Source organism: Colletotrichum lupini, chromosome 5 (assembly GCF_023278565.1).
Source record: "Colletotrichum lupini chromosome 5, complete sequence".
Classification (NCBI taxonomy): Eukaryota; Fungi; Ascomycota; class Sordariomycetes; order Glomerellales; family Glomerellaceae; genus Colletotrichum; species Colletotrichum lupini.
In genome coordinates, this window is record NC_064678.1 from 4,630,185 (window position 1) to 4,653,487 (window position 23,303).

General features: G+C 52.8%; 10 protein-coding genes across 10 annotated transcripts; 4 read left to right on the forward strand and 6 right to left on the reverse strand.

Annotated features, from left to right (window-relative positions):
* Positions 1-195: 195 nt before the first annotated feature.
* Positions 196-1,483, reverse strand: CLUP02_10791 (peptidase family M48; the record flags this gene model as incomplete). The annotated part of the gene is made up of 2 exons (XM_049289763.1): positions 196-339; positions 434-1,483. The coding sequence occupies 2 exons, from the start codon at positions 1,481-1,483 to the stop codon at positions 196-198; spliced, it is 1,194 nt and encodes a 397-aa protein (XP_049146908.1).
* An 886-nt stretch (positions 1,484-2,369) lies between these two features.
* On the forward strand, positions 2,370-3,047 carry CLUP02_10792 (uncharacterized protein; the record flags this gene model as incomplete). The annotated part of the gene is made up of 1 exon (XM_049289764.1): positions 2,370-3,047. The coding sequence occupies one exon, from the start codon at positions 2,370-2,372 to the stop codon at positions 3,045-3,047; it is 678 nt and encodes a 225-aa protein (XP_049146909.1).
* Positions 3,048-3,444: 397 nt separating this feature from the next.
* CLUP02_10793 (methyltransferase) lies at positions 3,445-5,806 on the reverse strand (the record flags this gene model as incomplete). The annotated part of the gene is made up of 8 exons (XM_049289765.1): positions 3,445-3,591; positions 3,661-4,123; positions 4,196-4,463; positions 4,529-4,608; positions 4,671-4,687; positions 4,782-4,965; positions 5,033-5,287; positions 5,724-5,806. 8 exons carry the CDS (start codon positions 5,804-5,806, stop codon positions 3,445-3,447), a joined length of 1,497 nt encoding a protein of 498 aa, XP_049146910.1.
* An 893-nt stretch (positions 5,807-6,699) lies between these two features.
* On the forward strand, positions 6,700-7,559 carry CLUP02_10794 (uncharacterized protein; the record flags this gene model as incomplete). Its single annotated transcript, XM_049289766.1, has 4 exons — positions 6,700-6,822; positions 6,982-7,030; positions 7,196-7,419; positions 7,497-7,559. The coding sequence occupies 4 exons, from the start codon at positions 6,700-6,702 to the stop codon at positions 7,557-7,559; spliced, it is 459 nt and encodes a 152-aa protein (XP_049146911.1).
* Positions 7,560-9,617: 2,058 nt separating this feature from the next.
* On the reverse strand, positions 9,618-11,144 carry CLUP02_10795 (uncharacterized protein; the record flags this gene model as incomplete). Its single annotated transcript, XM_049289767.1, has 1 exon — positions 9,618-11,144. One exon carries the CDS (start codon positions 11,142-11,144, stop codon positions 9,618-9,620), a length of 1,527 nt encoding a protein of 508 aa, XP_049146912.1.
* A 2,150-nt stretch (positions 11,145-13,294) lies between these two features.
* CLUP02_10796 (glycolipid anchored surface protein) lies at positions 13,295-14,830 on the reverse strand (the record flags this gene model as incomplete). The annotated part of the gene is made up of 4 exons (XM_049289768.1): positions 13,295-13,543; positions 13,599-13,929; positions 13,984-14,644; positions 14,704-14,830. 4 exons carry the CDS (start codon positions 14,828-14,830, stop codon positions 13,295-13,297), a joined length of 1,368 nt encoding a protein of 455 aa, XP_049146913.1.
* A 1,145-nt stretch (positions 14,831-15,975) lies between these two features.
* CLUP02_10797 (uncharacterized protein) lies at positions 15,976-16,377 on the forward strand (the record flags this gene model as incomplete). The annotated part of the gene is made up of 1 exon (XM_049289769.1): positions 15,976-16,377. A coding segment is annotated over one exon (402 nt), but the record flags the coding sequence as incomplete, so codon positions are not given.
* Positions 16,378-17,158: 781 nt separating this feature from the next.
* CLUP02_10798 (uncharacterized protein) lies at positions 17,159-19,231 on the forward strand (the record flags this gene model as incomplete). The annotated part of the gene is made up of 10 exons (XM_049289770.1): positions 17,159-17,226; positions 17,282-17,526; positions 17,611-17,736; positions 17,800-17,806; positions 17,864-18,054; positions 18,119-18,255; positions 18,320-18,600; positions 18,718-18,905; positions 18,997-19,123; positions 19,183-19,231. The coding sequence occupies 10 exons, from the start codon at positions 17,159-17,161 to the stop codon at positions 19,229-19,231; spliced, it is 1,419 nt and encodes a 472-aa protein (XP_049146915.1).
* A 26-nt stretch (positions 19,232-19,257) lies between these two features.
* Positions 19,258-21,593, reverse strand: CLUP02_10799 (uncharacterized protein; the record flags this gene model as incomplete). Its single annotated transcript, XM_049289771.1, has 3 exons — positions 19,258-19,646; positions 19,700-21,479; positions 21,549-21,593. The coding sequence occupies 3 exons, from the start codon at positions 21,591-21,593 to the stop codon at positions 19,258-19,260; spliced, it is 2,214 nt and encodes a 737-aa protein (XP_049146916.1).
* A 52-nt stretch (positions 21,594-21,645) lies between these two features.
* CLUP02_10800 (uncharacterized protein) lies at positions 21,646-22,343 on the reverse strand (the record flags this gene model as incomplete). The annotated part of the gene is made up of 4 exons (XM_049289772.1): positions 21,646-21,844; positions 21,938-22,012; positions 22,070-22,179; positions 22,227-22,343. 4 exons carry the CDS (start codon positions 22,341-22,343, stop codon positions 21,646-21,648), a joined length of 501 nt encoding a protein of 166 aa, XP_049146917.1.
* Positions 22,344-23,303: the final 960 nt, after the last annotated feature.

Sequence of the window (23,303 nt, forward strand, 5' to 3'; positions counted from 1 at the left end):
CCTGCACACATCTATCAAAATGATGAGCGGCGATGTTAGTGCAGTGTAGAGGGGAAATTTCGGACAAGAGAAACGAAATGCAGAAGCAAATCCACAGGAGCGCCATGCCATGACCAATCCCGTCTAAACCCTAGCGCCAAAAACACCTAGCTAACTATGCAAGTGTGCTCGCATGCCCATGAGGGGAGAGCTACTCTAAAATTGTACAATCATGCTTCCTTTATCCAGCGCCCGTCTAAACATGTTGGCGAACCCAGCGTTTCCCTGGCAGTCGCTTGCCTCGTACTTTTCTATGGCCTTGGGCATCCACTTCCGGTAATCCTCGATTCGATGTTCATTCTGATGATAGCTGTTAGAAATGGCCAAAATGGAAGGAGGAAATCTTGCGGCTCGAAGGAAAAGTAGATCAAGACAAACGCAAGAAAAAACATACCGAAGGATGCGTGCTCATAAACTCTGGAACCTCCTCTGCTTGCCCCTGCTTAGCCGCCATATCCATACGCTGCCAAAACGCAATGGCCTCGCGCGGGTCGTAACACGCCTCCGCCATGAGCATCAGCCCAATATAGTCCGCCTCGCTCTCCTGCTTTCTCCCCATCGGCCGCGCAAACATGAGATCCATGAACCCGGTGCCCAGGTACTGCACGAGTGCCATGACCGGCGGGAACATGCCCGAAAGTATCACCATGCTGCCGAGAAAGATGTTGGGCCCGATGGACTGCGTCCAGCGCTCGCCGACGTGCTGCGCGAGGTTGTGCGCGATCTCGTGGCCCAGCACCGCCGCCAGCCCGTCCTCGTTGCGCGTCAGGCGCAGGATGCCGCTGTGCACAAAAACTTTACCGCCGGGGAGCACGAACGCGTTGAGGGTAGTCGGGTCGTCAATCACGCGGACCTCCCAGTCCTGGTCCTCGAGCCCGGAGACGGGAATCAGCCGGCGCATGACGCGCTGCACCATTAGCACGCGCGGGTCCCACGAGGGGAGGAACCGGCCGCCCTGGGACTCGACGTCGTAGATGACGCGCTTGACCTGCTGGGCCGACAGCGTCTCGACCGAGGCCTCGGAGTAGCAGTTGAAGCGCCTGCGGCCCGAGACGGGGACGGTCTGGGTGTTGAAGTATACAAAGGCGATGCCCGCGAGGACGGCCACGACGGCGGTGCCGGCGAAGCCACGGGACTTGAAGAAGCGCCCGATGTCGTCGACCGTCATGAGAGGCTTAGCGGTGCGGATGTTGTATTCTCGGAGGACTTCGCGGTGGGCGGGGTTGCGGGGGTCGTAGCCGCCGGGCCCCTTCCCCGCAGCCGGCCGCCGGACCGTCTGGGAGAAGAGTCGGGGATATTGTTGTTGTAGCTGGGCATTATTTCGTATTACTGGGAAGGGAGGGATTCGGGCTTGCTGTCGTGTGGCGGGGAGGGAAAGGCCGGCGAGTTGACAGGGCGCGGCGCGGAGGGCGGGCGGCCGCAGGAGAGCGCGGAGGGTGAGCATGGCTGCGGGCGCAAGGGCTCGCGCCGGAGAAGCGGGCTGGGCCGGAGGATAGGCGCTTCTTTCGTTGCCTCGGCGTAAGAGCCTTTACGCAATTGACGAGCGGGTGCAGCTGTCGCAAGCGGGAATCGAGCGTGGGATTGTGCGATGTGAAGAGCTTCGTTGATGCTGTCATCATTTCGGAGTTCTTGCACGGAAAGAGCTGACGACGGCGATAACGATAAGAAGTGTGGCGTCGGAAATTTTAACCCAGCCACAGCAGGGTCAATTCTTCAAGGTAGCATTGTTGGTACGTCGTCCACAAGGATTACAATCCGTCAACTTTTGACTTTTGGTATTGTAAGCATTCAACCATCTTGCGCCATGGGATGTCTAAGCATCATGTGTAGCTTCATTTCATGTCGCCTGAAATCATCAATGCCATGAAATCTCTTTGGGCGCCACCCTCAGTAACGCCAGTCACGCGAGCATCCAGGTTCCTTAGCAGAGGCGACGACTTGTGAATAATAACTGGATTGGTCCTTGGTTCTGTTACCTTGCACATGGCTGGCTGTTCCTTGTCCACGGGTAGTTGTCGTGAGGATCACTCTAGTTGCTGACCTGCTAGAATGGGTCTTTCATCCGCTCCTTGTGATCAATCATCCCCGGTACCCTGCTAGGGTCAGTAGCTCAGACCGTCAGCTTATGGGAGTGACAATTCCCTCACACTTAGGAAGATTTTGGTAATGCGCTGGAATATTGTGAAGATTTTTGATTCCTTGAGTTCAATATCGACTTAGTTCTGGGTTTGCTCGAAATCTTAGACCCGTTTACCTTTTGCCTCGTATTCTCTCATAGACCTCATATTCCAAGACTCTCTGAACACGTAGGAACCCCGTAACATATAATAATGGGCTCCATCCCTCTCCCAGATCTCTCCCACATATCCCCCTCCGCCCTACCCACCCCCCACGATCCCCCCTCCACCGCAAAGATCGTCTCAGCCCTCTCCCTCCACGCTCACTACGAAGGCGGCTTCTGCATAGAGACAGACCGCGCCCCAACCTCGATCCCCTCCCCGTTCCCAGCAACGCCCGCCTCAGCCTCGAACGGGGCAGCACCCTCGACCAACGATCCGGACTGCCCTCCACTGACGACCGAGCAGCAGAGGCGGGCCCTCTCGTCCGCGATATTCTACTACCTCACCCCAACTTCGCCGATAGGCCACTTCCACCGGAACCGCTCCCGCATAACGCACTCCCTGCACCGCGGCCGCGGCCGCTACGTCGTCCTCCAGCCGGACGGCGCAATCGAGAGTTTTGTCGTGGGCGGCAACGTCGCTGCAGGCGAGAGGTTACAGTGGACCGTCGAGGGGGGCGCTTATAAGGCCAGCTTCGTGTTGCCGGACGAAGACGAGGGCGCATCGTCGTCGTCGGTGGTGTCTTCGAGTGAGGGGTTGCTGATTACCGAGGTCGCTGTACCGGGGTGGGAGCCTTGTGATCAGAACTTTTTAACGCAGGAGAAGTTGTTGGAGTTGGTGGGTGAGGATAAGGCGAAGGGGCTGGAATGGTTGATCAAGAAGGAGTAAATCAAGACTCTGAAAGGTAGGAAAAGGATTGGATTGGGGTACTGAACGCTAGGAAGGAATTAAAAGAACAAGTATGGTATCTTTTTGTGCTATGCAGTATGTTTCTAAAGTCATCATCGTACAGGCCTATGTGCGCCGCTCAAACCGTTGATTCGTATTGCGTCTGCAACTTCTCGCAAGTCTACATGCACAAATATCGTTGCGAGCTATCCTGAGCTCTTATTGCACGCGTGCTGGTGGTTCTCGTTTGAAGCACGGCCTAGTCTAAATTGTCGTCTGACAAGTTTGTCGTGGTAATCAGAAAGGGAAAAGCGGGAAGATAGCCTAGGACTCCGGCTTCGCCATACGTAAAGAACGCCCCGTCTATTAGAAAGTTCGTTAGATCATGTAACTCGCTTCAGTCGGTCATTTCCTTGTTCTCTGACGGACTTTGCGCAGGAATAGCTTCATCCGGGTATGGTTTGCGACCCCATACAACCCAGACATGCTGATAAGCATGTATTTGCATGTTGGAAATGTCTCTACGGACATCGACCAGAGAAACCTATATCACAAACTGCATGTCAGAAAACAAGAATGGAATATCGAATAATTCCTCTCGAGCGAGACTTACCTGCACCTCTTCCTGCTGTCTTTCCAACACCTGCGTAAAGAGTGCCATGCTGAATCCGCTGAGGCCGTCCAAGAAATTCTGCTCCCAAAGCCTCCCGACATGCTTGTGCCTGGGGTGCTTGGCCCAGCCGTTGATCGGGATCTTGAAGACGCGCTGGTGGACGTCCACAAAGCCCACCTCCTCATACCACTCTCGCAGCATGTGTGCTCTGGACAAGGGGCGCCCAATCATCTCACTGGCGAGGTTCATGTCGTCCACCCAGCGAGATAGAGGTGAGTCGGGGGCAAGTGTGTCGTCGTCGCTCGTCGCCTCGAGGTTGAAATCCTGGGACTCGAGCCAGCCGCCCGGGCGCAGGGAGTCGAAAGCCTGGCGTATGACTTCGTTTTTGAAATCGCCAAATGACCCGAGCAGAACGCGGGTGTGGACGTAGTCGAAGGGTTCTTCCCATTGCCACGATTGTGCGCTGCCAGTAGAAAGGTCAGGACAGTGTGTATAGGGGGGAAACCGTTGTCAGATGAAATGTCACAACACTCACGCATCTTCGATGTAAAAGTGAACGTTTGGTGGAACGGCGTTACTTTGGATCGGTGACAGGTCGATACCGACTATCTTGGCTTCCGGGTACACATCTCCCATATCCATGGCCCATGCCCCCGTACCTGTGCCGACGTCGAGGATCCGCTTGGGACTCCCTTCGACGGCGATCGGGGCGAAGTGTAACCTGCCGCTGAACAATTCTGTGAGTGCAAGCGATTGAAGGTCTAGACGCTCCTGCTCTGCAGGGTCGTTGGGGAAGACATAGGCTGGATGGAGTGTGTGAGCTTCTCGAATACGAGCCAAGTAGAGGGTAAAGCTACGGAATACTTACAGCCTGCTCGATATGCATGATACGTCCTGCCGAAATGTCTGGGGAAACACTCGACGTCGTCGGGTAGTGATTCAGTCTCCCTGCACGAACGTTGTTAGTCAGTGTAGATGAGGCTAAAGTAGTTCCGCGTGGCAGGCATTACCCCTCATGAGGATCGGGCTGGTGGAGTTTGTTAGTGACATGAGACGAACGATGGGTAATTAGACCTAGTTTTTTTGGGGAGATAACATAAGGAGTCCAAGTCAAAACGTACGTCAACTTCAATGTGGCTGTCGTGCAGGGATGACTTGTCGGGGATTGCCTCAAATGTAAACTCGAAACCATGAAGACGACCGTCGGCGACACCTGGTGGGAGAAAGGACATGACTGTGGTCTGCGACATGAACAAGGTGGCACAAGATGAGGTGCGAAGCTCGAAGCTCGAATGGCGGGCTATGCTGGATACTTTAGCTGGGCGCTATGTATCCGCCTCCCGGAGCTTTTTATCTGCGAGCTAACGTTGACGGATTCGGAACGACGGTTGTTCGATTCCGGTTGAGCGCCAGCCTCATGGAAGACTGGATGGAACGAGTGGATGCGATTGTGTCGGCTTCTTCGCGATCGATCGCCGACGAGATGATTGGAACAAAGGAGAAGACGCTTCTGGCGTCGTTCTTGTAACGCTGCGGTGGAATTTGTGCACGTGTCTTCGGAGAGTTAAGTTGAAGCGTTTCGGCGCTGCTGCTGATGATGATGATGTAGTTGCCACCCTCTTCGCAGCTATTAAGACAATTGCGAATCTGTTGTAAAGGAGCGGGGGATACAGTTGGACATCAAAGATGAACGGCGAAGAATCGAACGACCTAGCAGATAAGGAGGAGAATCGGAGCCGAGAAGGTTCGCAAGAGCAGTGGCAAATAAGGGCGAACACCAGACCAGATCCCGATGGAAAAACAAAGTTTGGATTATTGAGCTCGAGGTTGAGGTTGTTGAGGTAGGTGGAGGGCGGGAGGGGGGGAAGTGTATGAGCTTTGTTTGTGAGTGAGTGTGAGTGATTGAGTGAGTGAGTGAGTGGGTGGATGAGAGTGTCAGAATCTCAGGGTGAGCGAGCGATGGACCCAGACAGCTGGGTCGGTCTTGGTCGGTCTGAACCCGCGAGGGCGGGAAAGGCGGGAACGAAAACACGGGGAGACCCAGACACCCAGACTTGCCAGACCCAACGGGTTGGAACTTGGGACTTGGGTTGGTGTGGTTGTTTGGAATTTTGGTCGTGGTTGTTTGCTCGACTGAGTCCTCCATTAGGACTATTGCTGCGTCGTCTGACTGACACGATAGGTACCCACGAACCCGGGGACCCTGGACCCTGGGACCTGGGATTTCTGGCTCGGCGGCCCCCCTCCCTCCCTCCCTCCCCTCGCCTCCCATCCTGCTAATTGATTTAGTCTCTACAGATACCTTACCTTAATTATTCGTTGGAGCACATGGGCGACTAAGCTTCCGAGGTTACTCACTGGCCAAAAGCCTGCGTGGGATTGACAGGAAAGAACCCCCTTTTAGAAGTGTTTAACTTTGGGATCTGGCGCTTTCTTCCCCGATTTGCTACCGGATGTCGGGACGTTCTCAAGGAGGGGAGGGGAGGGGAGCAGCAGGGGTGGAGAATGGAAGACGGCGAATGGCCTTTTTATCGGCCGATAAAGGGGAAACCTAGAGGAAGGGGGGTCACCGAATCGCCGGGACTGGTTACCAGTTACTATCAAGAATCATCTTTCTTATTATCTCTCGAACGCTTACAGGCGTTTCTTCTTTTCTTGTTGTAATTTCTGGCGTAATTCTTTTCCAAGCCATTCCATCTAGCGGGTGTGGGCTGCTGCATGAGGAGGGGTAAAAGCAAATGGATATATGCACAACGTTTTCAAAATGTCAGAACCAACGAAGTGTTTTTTTTCTCTTCTGCTTCAGCCATGTGCAAACGGCTGCAGAAAAGGAAAACAGGGTGCCACAGCTGCGGGAGAAGATGGAAAGAAACAAGAAGCGGATCGCAGGTTCAAGAGGGAAAATAAGCCCGAAGTTCCCCAATCGACTACCTATCGTCACCAACCGGAGGTCTTCAGAAGCAAGAAGAGACAAAGAGATGCCAGTGTGACATCTGACACGAGGGTAAGAGAGAGGGGTGGTGGGAAGAAAAAGCTCCCATGTGGCTCGGAACCGACAGCCTAGACATACATGTCCAATACCACCACCAGGCTTTCCCTCTCCAAGGATCAGAACTTTTATGCAACCATGCGGACCACCGTATGCGGTGGGAAGCTGCGAAAGTAAGTTGGTCGGCATCGGGACAAAGAAGAGCTGGTGGAATGGAAGAACGTGATTTGCCTATGACAGGTGGGGAGAGCTGGAGTCGCATCCTCTAACACACACTTTACGAACGCATGCCTTCTTCATACATAAGCAAATGAGAGTATCTTCTCGCTCAGCTAGTGAAGCAGACGCTTTCTCTATGGCCTCTCACCACCTTAACCCAAGGTAAGTAAGTTCCAATGGTTGACTATCCGCAGCCTCACGTACCCAACGTTGGAACCGCCCGAAAGACGGTGTGACGGACGGGTCCACGGAAAGGAAAGGCCCAGTCTAGGCAGATGCAGCGGGGCGTGATGTGCATGTGCACTACACCAACAACAACTTAACAAGCCAGCCTGCATGGTTGTCTGTCCCGCCCCTCGGGATCTGAATGGGCGGAAAGGTTTGGCACTAGCTTTACTGTGCCGCACAGAAAACGGCCAGAGCTTAGAGGCGAGAAGCTGTCCCCGGTTCTCGGGCCCTGTTCCCAGCTTTTTGCTCTCGTTGAGTCGTTGAAGCAGAAGGAGGAAGAGACATGGATGTATGAGCTAGGTGAGAGTGTAAGTTACGAGTTTGTGAACCAACCACTTTGCCCAACCATAGCCCAAGGCAGATTGTCTGCCCCTTTCATCCGACACACATACCTCTCTAGCTGTTTTTCCTAGTTTCGTTTGAAACCAAGACATGGGAATTCCTCCTCCCGGGAAAGACATAATTTTGCCCGTCCCAGAAGGCTGGTTCGTCGTGTTCTGTTGTGCTGTGTCGTGTCGTGAGTGAGCATGTGCGTCCGTGTTCCATGTCTGTGTGCCCTGCCTGCACTGCACGGCTGGAAGCTGATATGTCACAAATTTGTTCATCTCTTGCCAGGTTACAGTTACACAACAGAAATGGGCATTTTTTCTGTATTACCCTATCGGCACTCAGCAGCTTTCGCTCCATCACGCACGCACGCAGCGCTGTTTCTTCTCGACCGTATTTGTCGAGATGCATCAAGGTAGATGTCCATTCGCTTCCCGCCTAGACCCAGATTTTGGCGAGGCGAGGTGGGTTGAAGTTGTAGTGAGGGGGTATGGACGATCATGGGAGACACCGAGGTCCGGACACAATTGCCCGGCAAACATGAATTGTGTTTCGCTCCTCTGCTTCACGTCAGTTCCATGTGATGATCGCCGGCGGTACGGATTTTTCATTGAATACCGGTATTCAATCGGGCGTTGGAGAAGGATCCAGATCAGGTTTCAGTACGGAAAGTTTGGTGATCGTTCATTGGCATTCCAGTGATGGAATCATGCTTTCGCTATCCGGTCAGTTTTGACTATGTACCGCTTGCTGCTGCTGTCCGTCTGAACTCTTAAGACTGCCCGAGACTCGCTAATTTCCGCTGCCGATCAGACGTGCGGATAGTTTGAATAAGAAACCCTGTCCAACCCTGTCAAAGGCCATGGGTATGCCCGAGTCACCAACCTGTTGGTTCCAACAGAAGTATGTAAACCACCCGCGAGCATATAATAAGAGCTGCGGTAAACTCCGTTGCTCACCAGAGGGGTGTCGTTCGTCTGCTCGAGTCCCAGGATATCGGAACCACGGGCGCCAGGACAGAATGGAAACCTGGGCAAGACCCCCCACCGTCCCTGACCCTACGTATAATGGGGATGACTGTCACGAATTTCCCAGCTTCGCTTTGATGATTCCTTTTGCCAAGTCAACCCTCCGGCAGGCAAATGCTTGATCAGCGTACGGAGGTAATCAGTACCTTCCGGTCTAGGCATCTCGCCCTTCCCCGGAGTTCCCACATCCAACCAGGCAATAGGTGCCAAGGTGGGAGCCGGAGCGCGTTTGCGCCGAGGCGATATGCGTCTATTGCGTGCCGAGAACCGCGTAAGCTTGGAGCTTTAGTCCATGGTCGATTATGGTACAAAGACCCTCTGCTGTTTCTCTTCTCGCCAAATTCCGGTCATTTTCTTAGCTGTCTTGACTAGCGGGGGTTGTCTCGTTGTGATGTTTGACTCGTGATGCCCGGCATAGTTTTCCGTCCGGTGAGTGGTAGAGGTCATTTCGATAATCGAGACTCGGAGGTGAGGCTTCTTGTGCTCCCAGATCTCGTGTGTGTCCACCGAAAATACCGGATTTTCCTTCTTCATCCAGATACTTTCTCCCTAATCGTCAGGCTGCCTAGTCTACGTGATCTGTTGCGCGGGCGAGAGTCAGAAGAAGGTGCAGACGAAAGATGATAGTACCTCGACCTCATCCCTGCTCTTCGACGTCTACTTCGTTGACATATCCGCCCGTTTCCCACCTTCCCTTCTTCTCCTCCAAGACCCTCACAACATATCTTTAGTGAAATCCCAAGTACTCTTGCAGACCTCAGCTAGCATAATTCGGTGATGCCTTGGTCAATGATTTCTCTTCGTAAGGCTTGACCCCAGGTCAAGCGTGCCTTGGACCTCCATTTCCGTTTCCCTTCGTATCGTTGTGCTCAGGACCAAGAGTTCGAAGTGTATTCGCGACATCCGGCTTTGGATCCAATAACGAGGCTCATCGGAAGCCGAAATCGCATAGATCCTGTCCAAATTCCCGGGCGGGTGCCACAATCTTCTCTTCTTTTCATCTGAGACGTTTCCCCTTGTCATATGGTCAAACTCGGTGATAAGTCGCGCGAGCGCAAAGAAAAGATTCAGACGGAGAAAACTCCTCCGCCTCGCCCTTTTCTGGGTTTTCGTCGTCATCGTCGACATACGTGATATTCTCACCCAAAAGCCACGCGGTAAACCTTTCAGTGACCTCTCTTCTTCGCCCTTTCAGCCCGCACGATAAACTCCTCAAAGCTCACCGCGTCAGCACTCTTCCGGCCGACATCGTCGTCAACGCGCACAACACGGCCCCAGCCCTTGATAAGAGCCCGCCAGTAACACACCTCCGCGGCAGGGCTCAGATACCCTCGACCAGAGAACAACGCCCGCTGCCGTCTCGCAATCCCGCGCGCCACGTCCGGGTGATCCTCCAACCACCGGACCGTCGCCTCCAGGTCCGACCAGTCCGGCTTGACAAAGACCATGTTGGCTTCCTCTGCGCGGAGTGTCGTCGGCCACTGCTCCAGTGTTCTTGGTGAGAGTTGATGCCGCTGCTGATGTCGCTGCTGCTCATCCCGCGGCTTGGCTTCGAAAGAAGCATTCTCGGGCAACTCTGACGGGCCTCCTGATAGTAGGGAACTCGAGTACACCGGCTCAACGAGGTGCGTCGTATGCTGCATCCACTCCAGCGGCGGACTCAACACCACGCTCTCGCAAAGCTGTTGAAACTGCAGCCGGCCAGAGTACGACACGCCCCCGGTGTGGATAATGTACTTGTACCTGCAAAAATCTTCAATCGCCAGCGCGTTCGTCGCGTTCTCCCCGTTGTTCGTCCACTCGAGCGCCTGCACGTCGGCCCATCCCGCGTCCTTTGTGAGCTGGATGAGGTCCTGTCGGGATCGCGGGTTCGCACTGGCGCCGTTGTTGAACCACGACGTGCCACGCCACACGGCCCGGGCATTCTTCTTTTCGAACGGTAGGCTGGCTTCAATCTCGGCGATGGCGGAGGCTGCGTGCGGGAGGGAGCGAATGAAGGGCTGGGTCCATGCCCAGAAGGAGAAGTGGGGGATGGGGAAGGTGTGTCGAGGGGACGAGGAGGAGGAGGACGAGGTCCGCGCCGGACGGCTGTGGGACCAGGTGTGTTTGATGGGCGTGTCCTGGATGTAGAGGTTAAAGTAGGTGTCTGGTAGAGGGGTTGGTGAGGTGAGAATGGCGCGGTGTAGCTGGTGGAGGGCGGCGCTTTGTCGCTTGGTCTTTTGTGTTAGTTGCTGAGATTTCAAGATCTTTCCATCTCCCTCTGCTTGGAGGTGGAAAGTGTGTAGCATTGGAGCGGAACTCACCTCGATCCATTGATCTGACATGTCCACAGGTCTCGGCGCCTGCAGTATCAGTATTCTATCGTCTTTGATCTGTCCCAGCAGCGAGGCGGAAGCGTCGCCGAGTCCGAGCTGGAACTCTCCCTCGGCCGCGGCCAGGTCAATCTCCTCTGTCAGGCCGGGGAACGTCGCCTGGCATTGTTCCTCGTTTAGGTGGAGGTGTTCGAAATCAGATGCCGCTCCAGTCGCAAGGCCGGCCTTCTTTTTCCAGTCAAAAGACACCGCCGTGGAGTGATGTCCTGTTAGGGGGTTCCAAAGCCTCTCTCGCGGATAAAACAGAACGTAAGTGACAAGGACGAGAGTGGCTGCCACGAAAACTGGCCCTACTCGCCGCGCGGCCTTTCTTTGGCGCATTGTTCTTTCACTTTTCTTTGCTTCCTTCCTGGAACGACAGACTATAACATCATCTCAAAGTTTGGTTGAAATGTAATCGAGAGAGAATGGAAATTGAATCTGAAGCAATGTGGTCTGGAGTCGGTATTTCAGATGGTTTGACCGGTCACTTCAAACCGAGGTGTCCCCTGCTCTCAACATGCGACACTGCTGGGGAGCGGGGTCTCCCGCGAAAGAGAGTTTTGCAGCATATAGACGAACCCAAGTGTTAGGAAAAGCAAGTCACTGTCGCTTTATCGGAGATTCGATCCTATGAAGTAGGACCAAACACCTACCATGCCAAGAATCATTGGCTGTATCGGGCGGGGCCGGATATTCGGCATGCAAAGCGATTCGAAAGACACAACTCAAGCTTCCCTACATTGTGCCGCGGCGACAGAAAGGACCAGGAAAGACTTCCGTACGAGGAAATCAGGAACGTTCGGGGCCGAAATTTTGACTATGGCCTGATTCATCCCCGCCAAGCCGTCAGCGAATCTGTGGTGGGAGTTTGGGTGGCAGGTCCTCCCTCAAAGGATATGCCTTGAAGAGAAGGAGTGTTGGGTTCGGGCGGGGGATCTCAACGCCAATTGGCCTGGAGGTTACTTTCCCCAAACACATGCTCGTCCTAGTCCACCAATCATCTTACACATTGATATTGACCCGTTGCAACGTCCCCCGGATTTCCGCTGGACTGCCGCTCTCCCGGCGGAACCGAAAACTCATTGACATAGCCACGGGACGAAGCGTCTTGAGATTTGAAGCTTGTGGTGGCTGTGCCATCCTCTGCAGTCCCGTGCTGAGGGCAGGCTTGACCAGGTATGTCGCAAGTATACAGGTAAGAACAAGACTGGTCACAGCTGCCCTGGTTGACGAAAGGAGGAAAGAAAGTCCTGCCGTGGGGAGCTCTGCGCTGGAACCATCGGTAGCACCGGTAGCACCGACAGATCAAAGTAGACCTGGCCTAAATTTCGCCGAAGAAACTGAGGTAAGTGAGCAGAGGTTTTGGCATCATGCCTAACTCCGTGCCGTGCACTGAAAGTCACGAAATAGCCGGCAACTAGCGGAAGCTACGGCACATTCTCCACCTTTGCCGGAGCAGTCTACGGCGTCTTCCCGGTCGATTGAAAGACCAACATGCCGTGGCCCCGACTCAGTGTCAACCTTTGGAGATGTCTCAGAATTCTGCCCCAGAGGAAATGCCTCAAGTCCCACGGGTTCTTCAATGTACAGTAGTTTTATGGCAGTTCTTCGTAACCTTCGCGGTTGTATATAGCCCGGCGGCCTTCTGGGTACCATCGCAGCAATGACGGCTCCGAACACCGAAAATGAGGGGCGTACTTGCTTGGGTGACACAGTGGGTGGTTGTTTGCATTGCTCAGCATCGTCTCGACAATAGCCATTATCTCCTGAAGACCTAAACTTGGAGCAAGCTCACAGACCATCGCTAAGTCCCGTGCCGAATCCTGCAGGACCCGAGCCTCATCTTCAAACCCAACGTCGACTTTAACATCAATTTCACCTTCAAGGTCTTCCTCATCCTCAGTCTCAACTCATCTCAACTCATCTCAACTCATCTCAACTCATCTCAACTCATCTTAACTCATCTCAACTCATCTCAACTCATCTCAACTCATCTCAACTTATCTTAACTTATCTTAACTCATCTTAACTTATCTTAACTCATCTTAACTTCTATTTAGTAGATTGGGTACGTGTTCGAGGACTTGGTGAACATTATGCATCTAGGAGATTGGTGGGTCACACTGGCGGAGTTGATGAAAGAATAACGTCATAATCAAACAAATGAATTAGAATCGTTGTTGCTTTTCGCAACAATACGTACAAATATCTTGCGCCTGCATAGAAAAGGATTCATGGTCCTTTGCGGCTTTTGTGAAGCAGCACAGCCAGCACCAAGACTCAACTCCAAATAAAACCGTTTCCATGCCGTGTTATTCACTGCTCAGAAGCCGGGTACGCCCGTACCCTGGGTGTCATTGATAAACTAACGAAATAGCGGCCAAGCCATACATCAAATCTAGTGCTTCATGCGAATTAAGGGCAAATGCCCTTTGGATATCGTTTGTACATCCAGCAATAGCTGGGCCAATCTTCATGGCTTCAGTTTCTTACAACAGGAAGGCACCGAACATGGTGAACAGGGCGGCCAGACCGGCAACAGCCAAAGGAGCCTTCTCAATGGGGCTGCCAAAGGTCATGCCAGGAGCAGCGTTGGAAGAGCCAGTGGCGGAAGCGCCGCCGGATGCACTGGCAGAGGCAACACCTCCGGTGGTCTCGCCGTCTGAAGCAGAGTCACCAGCGGTCTGGGAGCCATCGCCACTGAGACCGGGGCCAGTACCAGCACCAGCGGTCATGTACTGTTGGTTTGTTAGCGGCTTACTCTTCCCAAGGAACAGAATGGATATAATTTACCTTCTCGGCAGCGGAGGGGATGGTAGGGATCTTAGTGGGGTCGACCATCCAGACGGAGTCAGAGGTAGGGCAAGCGACAGAGTGGGAGGTAGCGGCGGCACCACCATCACCAGTAGGGGCGGGGTACTTGGAAAGAGCGCTCTTGAAGTTGGCGTACTCGTCAAGCTCGGAGACAGTGCTGCCGCTGATCTCGACGATACCGTACTTGTTGGCCTCCTGTGAGTACTCGTACATCAGACCACCAGAGTAGACGCCGGTCATCTCAGAGTTCATGAGAGCCTCCATCTCGTCGAAGGTACGGGTGTTGGTGTTGCAACCGTACTCGGACAGGCTGTATCATTGGTTAGTTTTAGGAAAGCAAACGGGGAATATTCGTGTTGCTTACAAAATGGGAATACCGTAGTCGGTGAAGTTCTTAACCTTGACGTCCCATCCAGACTGCTTGAAGCTGGAGCTGCACCAGGAGTAGTCGTTGAAGGCGAAGAAGTCGGAGCGGGCATCGTCGCTACCGCAGTTGAAGTACTCAGCGGACTGCATGCGGTTGTCGGCGACATCGGCGGCAGAGTAGCCGACGGGGACGTGGCGAAGGCCGCGGGAGGCCATGTAGTTCTTGATGTCACGGGTAACAGCCTTGACGTAGGGGGCGGTCAAGGTGGTGTTGGCCTCATCGTGGATGACCTCGTTTCCGGAGAAGAAGGCGAGGGTGTTGTCGTACTGGGCGAACTCCTCGACGGTGGCGAAGACGCTCTGGAGGTAGACGGCGTTGTAAGAAGGGTGAGGGTCGGCGCGGTTGATGGAGTACTTGGGGTTGTTGACATCGGCGACGAGGTAGATGCCAGCGTCGGCGAGCTTCTGCATGCACTCCTTGTGGTCCTTGGAGTTGTCGACGGAGTAGACACGGATGGTGTTTACACCGAGGTCCTTGAACTTGGGAATGTCACGACCGCAGATGGTGGTATCGGCCAGGGGGTCGACGTTCTCGGAAGAGCCACCGGGCTGGTAGTCGATACCACGGACGTAGAAGCGGGTGCCATCAGCGTAGAAAGCTATTCATGTCCATGTCAGTCAATTGGGTCAGAACGATGCGATATTTGGTGATCCATACCGTTGCCGGAGGCGGAGACTGCGGGCAAAGAACGGGCCTTGATGGGGGCCTCGCGCTCAGTAGCAGTAGGCTTGGCCGAGACGACGGACAGGGCCGCAAGGGCGGAGATGGCAGCGACAGACTTCATTGTGAATATGTGTGCGAAGGAACCAAAGTGAATTCCCAAAAACCCAAGTTGATGATCAGAAAGTGCCAAGCGGTAGAACGTTCCGAAAGAGTGAGGAACAGTTGAATGTGAGCTGCGAAAGGGGTGAAGTTTCGGAGTCCAAAAGGGTTGTTGATTAAAAGGGTTGGTCGGTTTAGTGAAAGGTAGATGAGGAAATAAAGTCAACCAAAGCGAGGGAGTTGACGTGTGGGTTTATTGAAGAGGAAAGGGAGGCGCACTCGAACCCGGGGAAAATGGCAACGAGAGGTCGGATGAGGATTTTGAGAGAGAATGACGAGAAGGAGAGAAAGAGAGAGGTCGGGCGGGAAGGAGGGAGGTGGATGATTAAAAAACGGCGTGATTGACGGTGGTGGTACGCAGTACTTCGCACATTACCTGGGTTGTTAGTGTATTCGTACACTAGGTACTCCGTACCTGTTATTCGTACGAGCGAGTAACCAAGAAGGAGGAGCAGGGCAAGCCGCAAAGTGGAATTCGTTCTTTGCAACCCACACCCCCCCAGACTCTGGGAGGTGAAGGTCTCCACTGCGCGCCCTCTTTCCCAGTCTCCGAGTCTCCTCCCAGACTTTGCGGCCCTGGTCCAGATTTCCCTTGCCTTGCCAGCTTGCCAAGGAAAGGACCGACAGGAGTCGTGGACGGTGGACCACGCCGCCCGGGGAGGAAAGGAAGGGGAGGGAAGGGATCAAGGGGGGGAATAGGAGCAGCAGCCGTTCATTCGCCTAATTGATTCTAGTGTCTCCTTGTGTCTGTCAGACAACCGCACCATCGTCCTTCACTGGCTGGATGGCAGCTGTTCTCTCTTGCTTGGACGTTTCTCCTGGGAAGACATTTGCGAGTCCAATTCAGGGGACGGGAAGGGAAGGCGTGGGTCACAATTCTCCATTAATATGAACCTAAGAGGAAAGAGGGGTGTGGCTGCAGACAGCGGGAAGGTGGGATGGAGCTGAATCGGGTTCCCGGCAAGCAAGAGCAAAACTCAATTGGCTGTTGAGCTGGCACTCAGCCGGTGGCCCTTCTTAAAGCCACACCCCATCTTGCTCAATTTGATCAGGTTGTGTATTGTAAACACGGGCAGAAAGATTATTGGTGATGTAATTCTGTCAGGTCGTCCAGCGTCCGTCTCTGGGCGCGTTGCACCGGCGCGTCTGGGCACAGGCTTTCTGTCCACGTCGTCGACAAACCGCCTTGCGACTTGCCGTGGCCCGTTTGGCTCTCTCACGCTCTACTCGTATGGGTACCAGAAAGAGAGGCAGCACATTTTGCTTTATTCCCCATCCGTCGCACCTTGGAAACAATCCTATTATTCCATCCCCATTGCTTCAAGTCGCCTGGTCGAACCCGCTGAAACGCAACAAAAACGACGATCGCCTTTGGTACCAGCCTTCTTCGAGGCACCGAGACGCTACGAACTAGTAGCGCTACTTATCAGCATGCCTTGCAATGCCGCTGAGCCGCTTGGCCGTCACGCCGCCTCCCAGTGCCAGTCTCACTCAGCCATTCGTACCTGATGTGTTTTTTCTTTCTTTCCGGTTTGGCTCGTATCCCAAAAAACTCTTGTTGAGTATCTGTGCCTTTGATCGCCACAGCCATAAACACGCCTCCGGACGAAAAAAGAACACGAATTTCCCCACACACCATCGAAGCACCATTGCCTTTTACTGCTGCCGGCTTGCCGCTACTATGTACTTGAAATTCCAACTCCACGAAGCAGGGCATCATCTATCCATCTGACGACAATCACGATAACAAAGACCCACCGACCAAAATTCAATCCTCAAGGTGGTACTTGGCTACAGTACTCACTCAATCCCATGTGCTCATGGCCCCAAGCATGTCCGTCTCACGGTCTCACCCACCCTACACCCCTTTTTTTGCATGCCGACAGAGACATTACGACCCAGCCGCCAGTCAGAAAGTGGAGATCAATCCCCATTCTTTGCCCCAGTCAAAAACGACATTCCATGCACTGCCACAGCGATCAATGGAGGTAGGGAGCGCCCCTGCCAGTCCCTGTCTTCCGATTCCGCGTCCTCTCGTCACCACCACCACCACCACCACAATCCACTGGCACCACACCTGCACACCAACTGCAGTCTGCAACTAGTTCTCGACCTTCTATCCAGTTTCCTCCACTTCGGCCACCGAGAAAATCCTCAAACATCTCCTTCAATTGGCCAAGACCGACCTCCAACGCGAGAGAAATGATCCCAAGAAAGCTCCAAGAGAAAGACCATGCAGCTAAGAAACGGCCATAGAAAGACTCACTTCGCTTCGCCGGCGATCTAAAGAATGCCGCGCCGCGAAGTCCACGTCAACACTGCCACCGCCCACCGAGACCCAACCTCCACCCCGGCCCGGTCTGGTCTCATTCTCAGGTCTATCGCAACTCTGCTGCCGTTTGATGCCGAGTAGATTGAACTTTGAAGCCCAGACGCAGAACGGTACTGCGTACACCAATCTGCTCGAGTCCAATCCCTTTGGCCTATCTGTACGGATCAGGATACAATTATCACCATCCCCCGTTCGGACTGCGACCTACGAGGCTACGACCACTCCACGAGCCCATGCACTGATGCAGACGAGAAATTATCCGATCGATGATCATATTTCGAGTCCAACGTCGTGGGTTCCACTACGTCAGTCCCGCCCATTTCAAGGTGCCCAGTTTCAGACCAACCTCGACGTGCTACCGATTAGATTGAAATCTTTTGCCTGGGTCTTTGCCTGATCGTTGTTACCAGAAAAAGAACACATATCGCGGCCAATCAAACCAGGACTGGATACAAATAAACTGAATCTCTCTCCGTTCCTCTCTGTTCGGTCCGTCTGCCCACTTCCCCCGGACATGACGCAGGCCACTTATCCAAGTTGAAAAGGCGGCCAGCCATCTCTTCAAATGAAACGGCGTCTGGTCAGCTGCCTCCATTCAGTCGCCTCGTCCGTCTTCCCTGCTTGGAACTTTGGCAGTGAACCCTGACCGACTTTGCCTTACAGCTTGCAGGCATACGGCGTCCAAGCCGCCAAAATTTCGCAGTCGCAGGAAACAAATGCAGCCCTTGGGCACAAGAAATTGCATCCTCGATTCATCCCAAATTACCCCCCTTCACCCCTCCATCTTCTGCACGCAGCACCCATTCTGTGTGACACCCTTCAGCGGGTTTATCAGGGGTTATCCGCCCTCGACTGTCATCTGATTGGTGCTTGGCCAGTGCTTGGCCCGTTCTTAGGGACATGGACTACTCATGGGAGTCCTTTTCACCTTTGGCCTGACCTTGGCCTCGAACTGTTTGCTTTGCTTTTGCTTTTTGGGAGACTCCGAATCCATGCCAAGTTGCCAGACTTGGCTCCTGCAGTCTATCCATACACTTCCAAGCGGCACAGAAGAAGTACAAAAAAATCTCTCAAGAGATTACGCTCTACAGAAGCGACCCTTGGCGGATTCTTGTGTAGAGAACACTCCAGTCTCTTCTCTGTTCTCTCAAGCCTAGGCCATTTCCCGCTTCCTTCTTTACACTTACTCGTCGGGCCTCGTCATCCTCCAGGTCCCACCCCGCAAAAGGCCCGTGGGCTCTTGCAGCGAACTGGAATGGCCATGCCCTGGCTGGCGGGTGCCCGCGTTACTGGCAGCGGGAGGGCCGGTTGGGATCTCCCCGATCCCCTTTCCCCCCCTTCTGCTCGCTCCCCTTTTGCCTTTTGACCGCAAACGGAATGGGCCACGATCTCAACTCCTGGTAGGGGAGACGATGCCACCGAGTCCTTGCAGGGGGGGATGAGAATCACCAGTGACGCCCTGAATTTTGGATTTTTGGTGACACTGACAGATACATTTGACGTTTCTGTCTATCAAGGTGGTCAGAACACTTTCATTACTGTCAAACCTCGCACACGTACACGGTGAAACACCATGCGAATGGATCTATTCGCAATGATGGGGGCGAAAAACAAGAATGCTTTGCTATTTTCAACTACTTCAAAAAAACCACCGGAATTGAGCCCCCCCTCCTGATGCTCCAACTCGACTCCCGCCGACTTATATGTAGAAAAAAGAGTACAGAGCACTGAATGCATGCACCTTAACCTATGCTACTTCGTTCTCTCGATCTCCGATACGCAGCGACATCGTCCAGCTTCGATTTCCGCCGCTCTCTCTGGCTCTGATTTCGCTTCACCAGTCGGACGCTGGTCACGCGTTCCGGGTAAAACGTTGCCGCAGGATCCGCTGCTCGAGGCGGCTCTCGATAACCCTCTCTCTCCGTCTCAAACCCCTTTTTTTGCGTAACGTGCTTCTGCGGCATCTGTGGAATGTCTCGCAGCACAATGTCCTCCGCCGCCGCCGCCGCAGGCGGCTTCAACGTCCTATAACTTCTTCGTCTCTGAGCACACGACTCCTAGACTGCCTGGACGTAGCTTGCAGGCACGCTCTTCGTTGCGCCGCCCTTTTCGACTTCGGCCCAACCGTCGCCCGGATCGTCCTTGATGAGGACAAATCTCTCGCCCTCCGTCATGCTGTGCTCTGCGTCGCTTTGCGCCGTGTACTCGTACAACGCCTCCACGTACTTGAGTTTCTTGGCTCCGCGCTTCGGAGCGACTGCCGGCCCCTTCTTCTTCGGTCCCGCTGTCCCAATCGAGGAGCCAGAGTTGGAGTACGTCGACTCGGGCCGGGCGGACGCTCCGGTGTTCTGCGCGACCATGGGCGATGGTGGTGCCCAGTCGACATAGCTGGCGGGCACAATGCCTTCTTTGTATCCTGCGCGCACCTTGACCCAGCCAGTGCCATCTTTGAAAGTTTATTAGCAAATGGGAGTAAATCTGGCGAGGATGAAAACATACCATCAGGTTCTAGCATTGTGACTTCCCGGCCTTCGACTACAGATACTTCACCGTCGCCACTAGCTTCAAAGGTGTAGAGCATCTTGCCCTTCTGCTGGTCTGGAGAGCCCGACCCATTCGGCGCGCTACCAGGTAGTTCGCTGATATAGGCCGCTGGCGGCGGGGCCATGACCCTCTTACGGGCCGTAGTAGAGCTTACGGTCGACGCAGGAGCAGCTGGGCGGGGTGTCGATGGCTCAGGAGGAACCTCATCTATCGGCGATGTCGGGCCCCCAGTGATCGACCGACGTGCGCTATGCGCGTATCCTGAACTCAAGGAGTTCATCGTATTCGATCTCGTTAGGGTCGGCGAATCTGTTGCGACGGTTGGAGAGGACGCGGTCGGTTTCAACAGCGAGTTGGCAGCCTCTTGGCGTTCGGCCTTGAGCTTCTTTCGTTCATCCTTCGTCTGCTCGCCTGGGCAGTCGGCTGGGACCTTCATCTCGCACTTGTTGTGACACGTATAGCCACAGTCCCTGCAGTCAAAGCCTTTGGCTGATAATCCCCATATCCTTTCACCGCAAAGGTCGCAATTTGTTGGAATCTTGAAGGTTTGCGCCTTGAAGTTATGGTTCTTCGCTCCAAGTGTCACATCTCCCACAGCCGAGGTAATGGTGGACGTCTCGACTTCAGCGGTCACTCTCCGCCTGTCGACGGCGTGGAGATCTTCCTGCAAGGCGAAAATTTGCGTAACCACAAGAACTTCATCCTTCTTCTCGGTGCCCTCTCGTATTCTTTGCTTTATACGTTTGATACCCTCAACCTCCCGTCTTTTCTTGTCAACCTCTCTGCGTAGGTCTCCGAGATGAGCTTTCGATTTACTGAGTACGTTACGGAGATAGATCTTGGCGGATTCGTCTACAATCATCAAGTCGTCGTCATGCCATACGGGACTAGGCTCAAAAACCTTGTCTGGTGGCTCGTGGAATGCGCCGAGGTTGTGACGGATATACATCATAGAGTCGAGGTGAGGCTGGTTTCTGGAAATCTCGGTTGCTAGCTTTTGCATCAATCCTTTACTGCTCTCCAGCATAGCCGCTTCCAATTGGGATGCGACCGTCCACAGACCATTCAGCTTCATGGTACGGAACTCAGCCAAGTCCTGTAGACTGTCCATGACCTCGGGAACGTAGTCATGGTAGTACCGCTCTTTTTGCTTGTTAGTGACATTGATTGCGATCAAGTATGTGTTCTTGACGTTATTCATGTCTAGAATCTGCTGCTGATAGGCGCTCTGCGCTTTGGCCTTGTCAAAGGACGATTCAGACTTTTTGCGCTTGCTTTCCACTTCCTGACAAGCAGCATCGTATTTGGCCTTTGTCTTGCGCAGGTCCGCGTATTGAGAGTCCCTTTCGTGTTCGAGTTTGCCGGCATAGTCGGCATGGCGCTTGCGCAGCTCTTCGAAACGGGTGCCGAGGAACTTGAGGGGTTCAGCCACTTGAGAGAGGAGGTTGTTGCCGTATCGATCGTGTTCGTCGGCTCGGGATTCGAGTGTAGTAAGCTGCGTAGACCAGGTAGTCAAGGAAGCGCTTTCGAGAGAACCTGGTGTCATGGCGGGGGTGTCGCCGACGCTGAGAGGCGCTGACTTCTTGTTTTTCTTTTCGAAGTACTTCTTGGCCAAGGCATTGAGCTTCGCAGCATATTCCTTTTCGATGGCACTCCTTTCGCGGTAGAATTGCTGTATTTCGTCGAGCCAGGATATGCCGTGAGCAACCCAAGTGTTGGCGGGCTTGAAGCCATCCTAAAGGACATGTCAGCGTCTGGAGGGGCCAAGCCAAGCCGCGGGGGAAACTGCGCGCGGAATACGGACCTTGAGCTCAGCGCCGAAGGTCGGCGCAACATCTACGTCCGCCATTGTCCAGACTTATGCTGTTGAAACAGCATGCAAAGGTTGGGGATCCAACAGGTCAGTCTAAACTGAGTGCGGCGGCCAGAGGTGTTGTTGGGAGGAGGCGGGAGAGGGATTCGTGATGGAATCCTCCGAAGGAGCGAGAACAAGAAGAGGACAAACCGCCAACGGTGGGCTGCGGCCCGAGCAGGAGGTCGGCGGTGGGGGAGCAGTCGTATAAGGCTAACCCCGCCAAAACGGTTAAAACTGGGAGAAAACTGGGCAGAAAGAGTAGATGAATGCTAGCAGGAGGCGCAGGCCGCCCGAATGATATGTACAGCGAATACCTGAGATAAAGGTGTATGCCTCACCTTGGTGACACGGGTGGGTAGAGGTTCGGCGAGACGATGATCTTCATCAGTGACAAAGGGACAGAAGAGGTCAGGCTGTGCTGTGCTGCACTGCTCACACAACCAAACCTTGGAAGAATTTCGATGTATCACTGGCGAGTGTATTGGCTGTAGAGGTACATTGAGGTCGGATGCTTGGGGGCATTGACATCGGACGGAGACGTCGTCAGCTCTTCCCCTTGGCCAACTGGAACCTTCCTTTGCTGCACTGGTGTGTTTCTCCGGCTGCTCGGTCCACTAGGTAAGGTACCTGGAGGCTGGAGGTTTGGAGGGGGCGCAAATGCTCTGGGTGTTCTTGCACGCTGAAGAGGCCTGTGGTGGGGTAGCGGACCGGTCGCCTGCTGCGAAATCCACTCATTGGTGCCATTGGTGCCTGAGTAAGTCGACCCACCCCCTTTTGGCCACCCCCCCCTTTTAGCCACCCTATCAAAACATAGTATCAAAATATCGCCACTAACTACACTTAATTAATTAACTATCTTCTATTACTATAATAATATTATTATTATTCTCCCTAAGTAATTCGACCCCTACGAGTTAACTAGGACTAACTAGACGGTTATTAAAGTCCTCCTAAGCTCTTTATATATCCTAAATATTTATAAACTTAGTATTTAAGTTTATTAATATACTCTTTTTTTTCCGTAGCCTTAGTTAGTTAACTTTAGCTTTTAAAACTTAAATATAGTACTAAGATATTACTAGATAGTAGGCCTATTTACTAAATACCTTTTTTACTTTTCTAAATAGTAGTCGTTAAGTATTATAATCTAAACTAAGCTCTATAAATAACTTTAACTAATTATAAAGCTTACTAGCCTTTTTAAATATTAACTAGTTAATAATAGATATTACTAATACCTAGTTAATAACTTTTCTAATATTACTAATTATTTACTTAGTATTTACGGTCTTTTTAATTAATATAACTAGGTTAAGTAGGACTATTAAATTAGTAAGTAGTCTAGCTATATTAAGGAGATATAGTCTAGTTACTTTCTATTTATTTTATATATTTAACGATATTAGACTAGCTAAACGAGCTTTTTAGTAATAGCTTAAGAAGTACCGCTTTTTAATAATAATAGAATTATTTATTATATCCTCCTTACTAAGCTCCTTTTTATACTTAGACTTAATAAGTTTAAAAATAGTTATATTTAATAATTAGAGGATATAGGAAATATATAGTAATAAGAATAGTAAGTAGACGTTATTTTTATAGTATTTTTATATAAATTCTATTGTTATATAACTCTTATAGCTATTTAAAATTAATAGTCGAGGCTTATTAAATATACTAAGCCCCCTAAGGGAGGGGGTCTTA